General features: G+C 38.5%; 1 protein-coding gene across 1 annotated transcript; it reads left to right on the top strand.

The window, feature by feature from the left end:
* The first annotated feature begins 6,449 nt into the window (after positions 1 to 6,449).
* Positions 6,450 to 7,136, top strand: LOC140878902 (secreted RxLR effector protein 161-like). The gene has a single exon (XM_073282527.1). The coding sequence runs from the start codon at positions 6,450 to 6,452 to the stop codon at positions 7,134 to 7,136; it is 687 nt and encodes a 228-aa protein (XP_073138628.1).
* Positions 7,137 to 9,970: the final 2,834 nt, after the last annotated feature.

Genomic DNA, 9,970 nt, shown 5'->3' with positions numbered 1-9,970 from the left:
CGCCCCATGATTCCCTAGGTATCACTGATAGTGCCTACAAGAACCAGTAGATTTTGGTTAGCGTACAGTACGGTCCCTTCATCCATATATCCCGATCGAATCAACAACCATTGGTATATCGAGAGTCGCTCAAGATTCGATAACTATGCAATACATCTTGAAGATCAAATTAGTGACATCGCATGTGCTACTAAGAAACCATTTCTTAAATCACATCAAGTACTCTGGCCAGAGATTTGTCACACTAATATCTCCTCAGATCGCATAGGATATCCATACTCGCAAGTATGTGGTGAATCCTTGACAACAATGCATTGACTCCTATATGTGTCGTAACTGTACCCAATCTCGACACCTGATGACCCCCATAGAGTCGGTAAACGAGTCAAAGCACAGCACTAGCATATAGAGTCTCCATGATGTTTCAAGTCGTAAGGACTAATGGTGTACAACCAAAACCGCGGACTTAATCCACTCGATAAGTGATAACCACTTGGAAAGTCCGGATAGGGTAGTTCGATTATTCATCCTATGAATATCCATTTGCATGCTTCGAACATCTCCATGTTCCCTACCAATGAAACGTGGTACTCCGCATCGCAAATGCTAGTCTCAAACTCGAGCGATCCTTATCCTTATTATCGGACGGCTCAATCGACTAGGAACGGTTTTAGAACATACAGTGACTATAAGATGTATTTCATGATAGACATCTCCATGTTCTACCACATCTTACATACACTATAGTATATTCAAGGTCTTTATCAAAACAACAATAGTATATCACAATATAACAATATGAAGTAATATAAAGTCATTGCCATAAAAGTGTAAATAATATTAAACAAAAGATTGTTCATACAAAGAGTCATCAAAGCCCATAGCCACACAGTTGGCTCACTGGGCACCCACTCTTACAATCTCCCACTTGCCCTATAGCCAACTAGTCATACTACGTAGACCCATTGCTTCGCGATGTTTGTCAAACAATGGTCCTGGCAAGGGCTTAGTAAGCGGATCAGCGATATTGTCTGCAGAGGCCACTCGTTCGACAATGATGTCTCCTCTTTCCACAATCTCCCGGATTATGTGGTATTTCCTCAGTACGTGTTTGGATCTTTGATGAGACCTTGGTTCCTTTGCTTGAGCAACGGCACCCGTGTTGTCGCAGTACACCGGGACTGGACCAACAAATTCAGGAATGACGCCCAACTCTTGGACGAAATTCCTCATCCAAACGGCCTCTTTAGCAGCAGCTGATGCTGCAATGTATTCAGCCTCAGTGGTGGAATCCGCTGTGGTGTCCTGCTTGGAACTCTTCCAAGAGACAGCACCGCCATTGAGCATGAACACAAATCCAGAGGTTGACTTCGAGTCATCCACATCACTTTGGAAGCTAGAGTCGGTATAGCCTTCCAATTTGAGTTCTCGTCCTCCATAAACCATGAACATATTCTTAGTCCTTCGCAAGTACTTAAGAATGTCCTTCACGGCTTTCCAATGCATTTGACCAGGATTAGACTGATATCTGCTCGTGACACTCAGAGCAAATGCTACATCCGGTCTGGTAGATATCATCCCATACATGATACTACCTATAGCTGACGCATATGGTACATGTGTCATATTCTCTATCTCTTCATCAGTCTTGGGACACATAGACTTGGATAGAGAAACTCCATGACACATGGGTAGATGTCCTCTTTTGGACCCATCCATTGAAAACCGTTTCAATATGGTATCGATGTAGGTTGATTGAGTGAGTCCTATCATTCTCTTAGACCTATCTCTATAGATCTGTATCCCAAGAATATAGGATGCCTCTCCCAAATCTTTCATCGAAAATCTACCTGATAACCATATCTTTGTTGACTGCAACATCCCTACATCATTCCCAATGAGTAGGATGTCATCAACATAAAGTACTAAGAATGTCACCGCATCCTTAACTACTTTCTTGTACACGCAAGGTTCCTCCGGGTTCTTGATGAAACCAAAATCTTTTATTGTTTCATCAAATTTCTGGTTCCAACTTCTTGATGCTTGTTTTAGACCATAAATTGATCTCTGAAGCTTGCATACCTTATGCTCGCTTCCCATGGATGTGAACCCTCAGGCTGCCTCATATAGATTTCTTCCTTAATGTCTCCATTAAGAAAAGCAGTCTTCACATCCATCTGCCATATCTCATAGTCATACCATGCAGCTATGGCAATTAGGATTCTTATGGACTTGAACATTGCAACTGGTGAAAAGGTTTCGTCATAGTCAACTCCTTGCCTTTGAGTATAACCTTTAGCCACCAATCGCGCCTTGTAGGTCAATACCTTACCATCAGGCCCAAGCTTTCTTTTGTAGATCCATTTACACCCTATCGGAACAATTCCATCGGGAGGATCTACTAAAGACCAAACTTGGTTTGTATGCATCGAATCCAATTCTGACTGCATAGCTTCAAGCCATAAATTCGAATCCGCATCAGAAATTGCTTCCTTGAAGTTTCTTGGATCACATCCAATGTCGGGTTCATCTTGATCCCCTTCAAGAAGAAGACCATATCGAACTGGAGGTCTAGAAGTCCTTTCGGATCTTCTAGGTGCAGGCGTGTCCAGCAATGGTTCCTGAGGTGTAGGATCGTTATTTTGTATTTTGGGTTCTTCTCGAACTTCTTCGAGTTCCATCATCTCGCCTTTCTTATCCAATAAGAACTCCTTCTCCAAGAAGGTGGCATTCCTAGAAACAAACACCTTTGTTTCAGCAGGATAATAGAAATAATATCCGATTGAATTCTTCGGATACCCTACAAAATAACATAAGCTGGATCGACTATCCAACTTATCTCCCACTGTTCGCTTCACGTAAGCAGGACATCCCCAAATCCTCAAGTACGAATACTTAGGAGCTTTGCCATTCCATAACTCGTATGGTGTTTTGTCCACTGCTTTAGTGTGGACGTTGTTCAACAACAATACCGCCGTTTCAAGCGCATAGCCCCAAAACGAAGGTGGAAGCTCAGTGAAGCTCATCATAGATCGAACCATGTCCAACAAAGTTCGATTACGACGCTCCGATACACCATTAAGCTGTGGTGTCATAGGAGGAGTCCACTGAGAGAGAATCCCATTCTCTTTCAGATAGTCCAAAAACTCGGTACTCAAGTATTCTCCACCTCGATCCGATCGAAGTGCTTTAATACTTTTACCTAGCTTGTTTTCTACTTCAGCCTTGAATTCTTTGAACTTTTCAAATGCTTCAGACTTATATTTCATTAAATATAAATACCCATACCTTGAATAATCATCAGTAAAGGTAATGAAGTAGGTGTGGCCATGTTGAGTCCCTACTCTAAATGGACCACAAACATCTGTATGGATCAAATCCAACAGATTCTGACTACGCTCAGGTTTCCCCTTAAAAGGAGATTTAGTCATTTTTCCTTTTAGGCAGGATTCACAAGTAGGTAGAGAGTTAATATCAGACATATCAAATATGCCCTCTCCCACTAGCTTGTTCATCCTCCTTGAGGAAATATGACCTAGTCTAGCGTGCCAAAGGTTTGCCGGGTTTTGACTATCGATTTTCCTTTTGTTTGTTGTCGCCGGTTTGTCAATACAATTCACTGGAACGTCTTTTAGTTTTAAATTGTATAGATCGTTTTCAAGTTGTCCATTTCCAATTAAACATTCATTCTTGTAAATATTGCAAATCCCATTCACAAAATTACAAGAATAACCATCTCTATCAAGCATAGAAATAGAAATAATGTTTTTAATTAAATCTGGCACAAATAAAACATCTCTCAACAATAATTTAAAACCATTCTGCAAAATCAAACAAACATCTCCAATGGCCGTAGCTTCAACTCTGGAACCATTCCCGAGCCTCAGCTGGGTCTCACCCATTCTAAGCCTGCGACTTCTTGTCATCACCTGCAAATCATTGCAAATGTGAGATCCACATCCGGTATCCAATACCCAAGAAGTTGTATTAAGTGACATGTTTATTTCGATATAGAACATACCCTTTGCAGTTCCTAACTGCTCAAGATACTCCTTGCAGTTGCGCTTCCAATGACCCGGCTTCTTGCAGTAATGGCAAACATCCTTGGATTTTCCATTGTTTGAAGCCTTTGTCTTTTGCTTCTTCTCGGGTTCCACTTTCTTGGGTGGGGCAGAACGTTTCTTGCCCTTCATACTTGGCCCCTTCTTAGCAGAAGATGAGGAGCCCACCAAGAAAGCTGGCTTATCCTTCTTAAGTGTGGATTCATATGTAACGAGCATATTGACCATCTCTTCAAGGGTGGCCTCTATCTTGTTCATATTAAAATTTATCACGAATCCATCAAATGAAGAAGGAAGAGATAGAAGCAGCAAGTCCACATTGAGTTCATGCTCCAACACCAAATCAAGGGTCGCTAACTTCTGTATGAGCCAAATCACTCGTACCCCATGATCACGGACCGAAGTCCCTTCACGCATGCGGCACGTCATCAACTCCTTAACAGTAGAGAACCTTTCAGCCCTCGACTGAGCCCCAAAAAGTTCCTTGAGTTGCGCGTGAATGTCAGCAGCATTCACCGTGTCCTCAAATCGCCTCTGGAGTTCATCAGACATCGAGGCTTGCATATAGCATTTGGTCTTGATGTCATGGTCCCACCATGCATCAAGCTTGGCCAATTCCTCCGGACTAACATCAGCTGGTGCTTCCTTCGGAGGTGCTTTCTCTAACACGTAGAGCATTTTCTCCGAAGTTAAGACAATCTTCAACTTCCGGAACCATTCCGTATAGTTGGCGCCAGTCAACTTGTTTTGTTCGAGGATCGAGAATAATGGATTTCGCGAATTCATTGTATGAAATACTGAAAAGAAAAACAGACATATATCAATGATTGTTTAACAATTTACTAAGACATAAAATAGGCGAATTTAATTTTATGAATCTCACTCCCACTATTTTAACGATTTCACCACCCTCTAGTGAAAACGGGAAACTTTTTCCTTAGTGAGAACATGGAGTCCAATTGACAAACTTATGGTCCCGAATAATATCAGCCAACCATAATTCTCAAAAGGTAGAGCCCAATTGCTTCCAAAGCAACCCCCATGTGTTTACCTCATGTCCAATAAGGGCCCAATAATATGACGCCGTTTAAAGTGACATGTCAAGATGACCCATCAATATTAAGTTGTGATGGACGGTCGCCATGTGGATCCCCCAATAATATGAGCCGATCCCATGGGAGTTCCACCCAACTTACAACATTTGTCGATCCAATGTACAGCTTTCCGACGGACGGGCCCCCCAATAATATGAGCCGGACCGTATCCGCGGGTAGCATCACATACATTGACCGTTGATGGAAGGTAGGAACATTTAAACAATATTTAAATTTCCTTTATTTATCTTGATATAAATTTTAAATCATATTTAAAATGAGGGATTTTATTTATAAAAATATTTGTCTCATCATATTTAATTTATTGCATGCATTGCCGGATTCACGCAATTTATGTCTAAACATGCATACAATCATAATATCACATATTATATAGGATGATCGATTCCATTTCTAATTGACCCGTGGTTGCCAATCACGGGTCTTAGTCCAATCCTAGGTAATATGCAGTATGCAAATGCAATCCTATTACATATGCTTCCAATTTACATTTCTTCAGTCTTCATTGTCTGCTGGGCCCACCATCTTCAAATCTTGATCTCCCACTAAATCTAATGTATTTACAATAAATAACAATGACAAGTAGGGGATACATTTTTAGGGGTGGGAACGGGCTATAAACCAAGCCCACTTTTATTACATATGACATTCATATCGGGCCATAAACCAGGCCCATTAATAAAACCAACAACAATAAAAACAAAATGTAAATTCCTAACATACACCTACAAAATTGGTCATGGCAATCGATCATCCTTATCCAATAACATTTAATTCAAAATTAATTTATTGGATAACATGCTGTGGCAATTCAAATTTAAACAAGATAAAATCATATTTTATATATAAAATCTCATTTCACATATAAAATCATATTTTATCTCTATATCAAATAAAATCATATTTTATCTATAAAATCCAATTTTACAAATAAAATCATATTTTACTTAATATATCATAAGATCATATCTTATCATCAATTGTACCAAAATAATTGATTTCAAAATTCAATTTACGGATAAATATTAAAATTTTCCAAAAATTCAAATTTATCCAAAATCAATTTTAAAATTTACGGACTCGAACAATTCGATCCGAAATCTCGTGAACCAATCAAAAACAATTTTTGACCGGACCAAAAATAAAATTTTAAATATTAAAATTAATTTTTAAATAAAAATATAATTTTTCCCGCGGGCCGCCCGGGACACTCCCGGGCCGGCCCGCACCCGGGGCATATGGAGCACCTAAGACAGTAGAAGAAAAGAAGAATATGGAGCATATTCCATATGCTAGTGGTGTGGGGAGCATAATGTATGCCATGGTATGTACTAGGCCAGATTTAGCCTATGCTATAAGTGTGATATCCAGGTTTATGTCCAGTCAAGGAATTGAGCATTGGAAGGCTCTGAAATGGATACTAAAATATATAAAAAGGGTATCAGATCTTGGCCTAGTGTTTAAAGAAAAGAATGAATCAACAAATCCAATTGTGGGCTATGTTGATTCTGACTTTGCTGGAAACTTGGATACCAGAAAGTCATTAACAGGTTTTGTGTTCACAGCTTATGGCACAGCAGTGACATGGAAGTCTTCATTGCAATATGTGGTTGCATTTTCAACAACCGAAGTAAAATTTATAGCTGTGACAGAAGCGATGAAGGAAGCAATTTGGTTGAGAGGATTTGCTGCTCAACATGGAATCATACAAGGTCAGGTTGAGATTCATTGTGATAACCAAAGTGCCATTCATTTGGCTAAACATCAAGTGTTTCATGAACGTTCGAAACATATTGATGTGAATTTATACTTTGTGAGAGATGTTACAGCTCAAGGAACTATAGTGTTGAAAAAGATTGCAACTGAGGATAATCCAGCAGACTTGTTGACAAAGTCACTTCCACTGTCAAAGATTAAGCATTGTCTTAACTTGGTAAGTGTTTCTGAATGGAGTGGATGAACGGGGGAGGAATATGATGATCAACCAGTCAAGGCATTCTAAAGACAAGGTGGAGATTGTTATCGGGTTGTGTCTTTAAAGGCCTTGCTACCTGTCCACTTGAGTTTGGTCCATAAACCTCAGCTAAGTGGACTGACCACTCACTTATTGGGCTTTTATGGTTCCAGCCCGATTAGCCTAATATCCCAACGGATATATTAGTTAGTCGGTTAAAGGAAGTGATATACAGAAAAGGGAAAACTCAAGATACATAGATACACGAGGGAGACGCAAGCAATCGATAAAATCTTCACAAAGAGAAGAAAACACTCGAGGGAAATAGCAGATTCAGGGGATTTGAATCAAAGGGTTGATTACGAGAGGGAAACACTTGAAGATTTGCTTCTGGGATTAGAAGGCAGATATTTGATTCTTGTAAACTCTTTTGTAGATTCTTATCGTGTAATCTGGATTCTCGATGGTGAATAATAAAGCTTGATTGGTTGGTTGTCCGTGGATGTAAGTCATTCTTGACTGAACCACGTAATTCAAGTGTGTTAATTACTTTTAGAGATTGTGTATATTAAATTGTTGTTGCGAGCGTGTGTGTGTGTGTGATCTTGTCTTGTTGAATTCTTGGGGTGGTGTTGTTCGGTGGTGGTTGGGTTAATCGAGCTGGTAATACTAACACCATTCACTGCAATCTCGCTCTAATGACACCAGCATGAATTCAAGAAAATGATCTATATATATATATATATATATATATATATATATAGAGTTTCTTTCAAGTGCCCACCTACCATGCCCACCACCATGCCTACCAATGATGTGACACTATTCTATTGGACCTACAATTTATCACATCTTTATCATATCCAAAACTAGAAAACAAGTCACAAGAATACAATTAAAGGAAATGACATTAATTATCAACCAAATATAATCTCAAAATCATCGCGACAAACAACCAAATATGGAACTTCCATTATAGAAAATCATCTTAATTAATTTATTGACTTATGTTGAATGATAAGATTCAACAAATTAATTTGTTACAGAACGTCCGGTCTTTAATCATCTTGGGAATATTGTATAATTTGATCTTTGAGGTGAATTACCACTCTATGAGATTGAGATTTGTAAGAGTCTCGGAGTTATTAGAATTCAAAGATTACATAATAACATTACTATATAATTGATTATTCTATCACAATATGTTTCATCGTTCGATAGTCTAGAAATATGAAGATATGATGCAAATCTTTTATTCTGATATATAAGATTGAATTAAACATTTCGATGTTTAAAAGGAACCTTGATTTCTGTCAACGGAACGAGAAAGATAGTGCATATGACAAAACCCTATTACATCCATATGAAATTAATGGACTAGACTTGTTATTGAGAAACTAGTGTCAGGTTCATAGATTTGTTACAATCTGTTTGATTTTATTTTATTTTAGTTTATTCGACGGCTTCATATATCAAAGTGTTGACTTGTACTATATTTCTCTATATATAGTATGAGTAGATTTGTGATACATATATTTGAGATTTTGGAACGAAATTTTTTTTAAGCCAAAATTTTGCAATAATGTTTTTTTTAGTGATTGCAAAAACTCTCTGATAGTCCTGCAATTTATCATTGAGTTGGTTTACTTTGTGGGCTAAATGTTTCTCAAAAGATTGGACTAAGGAAGGCCCGTGTACTGGACATCACTTGGGCTTGCTGAAACACAAATCTGGAAAATGTAATGGGCCGGTAGCTGAGCCCAAAGTGATTAAAGAATCTGTTACAACGGTCAAGTGGGGTGGTTTTAAGAAGAGTCGTCTTCTTCATTCTGAGATAGAGAAGAAAGTTTGCAATTTCTGAGAGATCGAGACACAAAAATTGTAGATCAAGGGATATGAAAAAATTGATCGATACTCTGTAAACTCGATTTCTGAAAATTTTTCGAATACTTGATTTTTTTGTACTGGGATTGACCTGGAAATTCTCAATAAAAGAGCAGCTGTCTTTCCTCGGTGCATGTAGGTCTTGTGATACCGAAACACGTATATCATAATGTTCTTTGGATTGTTTGTGGTGTTGAGTGTTGTTGCTTGCCGTGAGAGTCTTTTAGATTGTGGTGTGTTAGATTGGTTCTTTTTATCATACTTAAATCTTGGTAAATTGGTGTTGTCGAGAGTTGAATTTTTCATTGTTCAATCTTAAAGACTTGAATATATGTAGGTCTCCATATTAATTAATTTTTAAATAATTTTGTGTTTCCTGATGTAGGTTTTCATATTAATTAATTTGGAGCAAGTATACTTTTTTTTTTTTAAAACCAAGGGGTGGGGTTAGATGGCATAGAACCTAAGACCTCTCCCAATTGTGGGAGAGGTGATGCCATTTGACCAAGAGGTCATTGGCTGGAGCAAGTAAGGCCCTGTTTGGTAGGCTTGATAACTCCATGATTGTCTTAAAAGTCCACGCATGTCTCAATTTTTGAGCTTGGATAAGGATACAGATTGATACAAATTCATTGTAGCAATTTGAAAGCTAATCCACCTCATTTGCCGTGGATTGTTTTTTTTCTCATGGATTACAGAACTTCATTTACCAAACTACCCCTTCAATATAAATAATAGAAACCATAGCTCACTTCAGTGAGTAAACCTAATCTCCCACGGTCATCCTTCTTGTGTTGAGCGGCGTCGAGGAAAATGGAGAAAAGTTGGAGGAGGAATCGTGACCCATTTCATACGTGATTCCATGATGAAATTATTTTCTGTTGTACATAATTGTTTGTGAAAGGGAATTGGGGGTTGCACATAAACAGTTTGAGGTGTTGTCACAAGATGTTGAC

Source organism: Henckelia pumila, chromosome 2 (genome assembly GCF_033568475.1).
Source record: "Henckelia pumila isolate YLH828 chromosome 2, ASM3356847v2, whole genome shotgun sequence".
NCBI lineage: Eukaryota > Viridiplantae > Streptophyta > Magnoliopsida > Lamiales > Gesneriaceae > Henckelia > Henckelia pumila.
The sequence above is the reverse complement of the archived record's forward strand: the minus strand, read 5'-3'. Positions and strand labels throughout refer to the sequence as shown.

Bases quoted from the DNA above. Each gene is read 5' to 3' on its own strand.
- LOC140878902 (XM_073282527.1), top strand. From the start codon at position 6,450: ATGGAGCATATTCCATATGCTAGTGGTGTGGGGAGCATAATGTATGCC.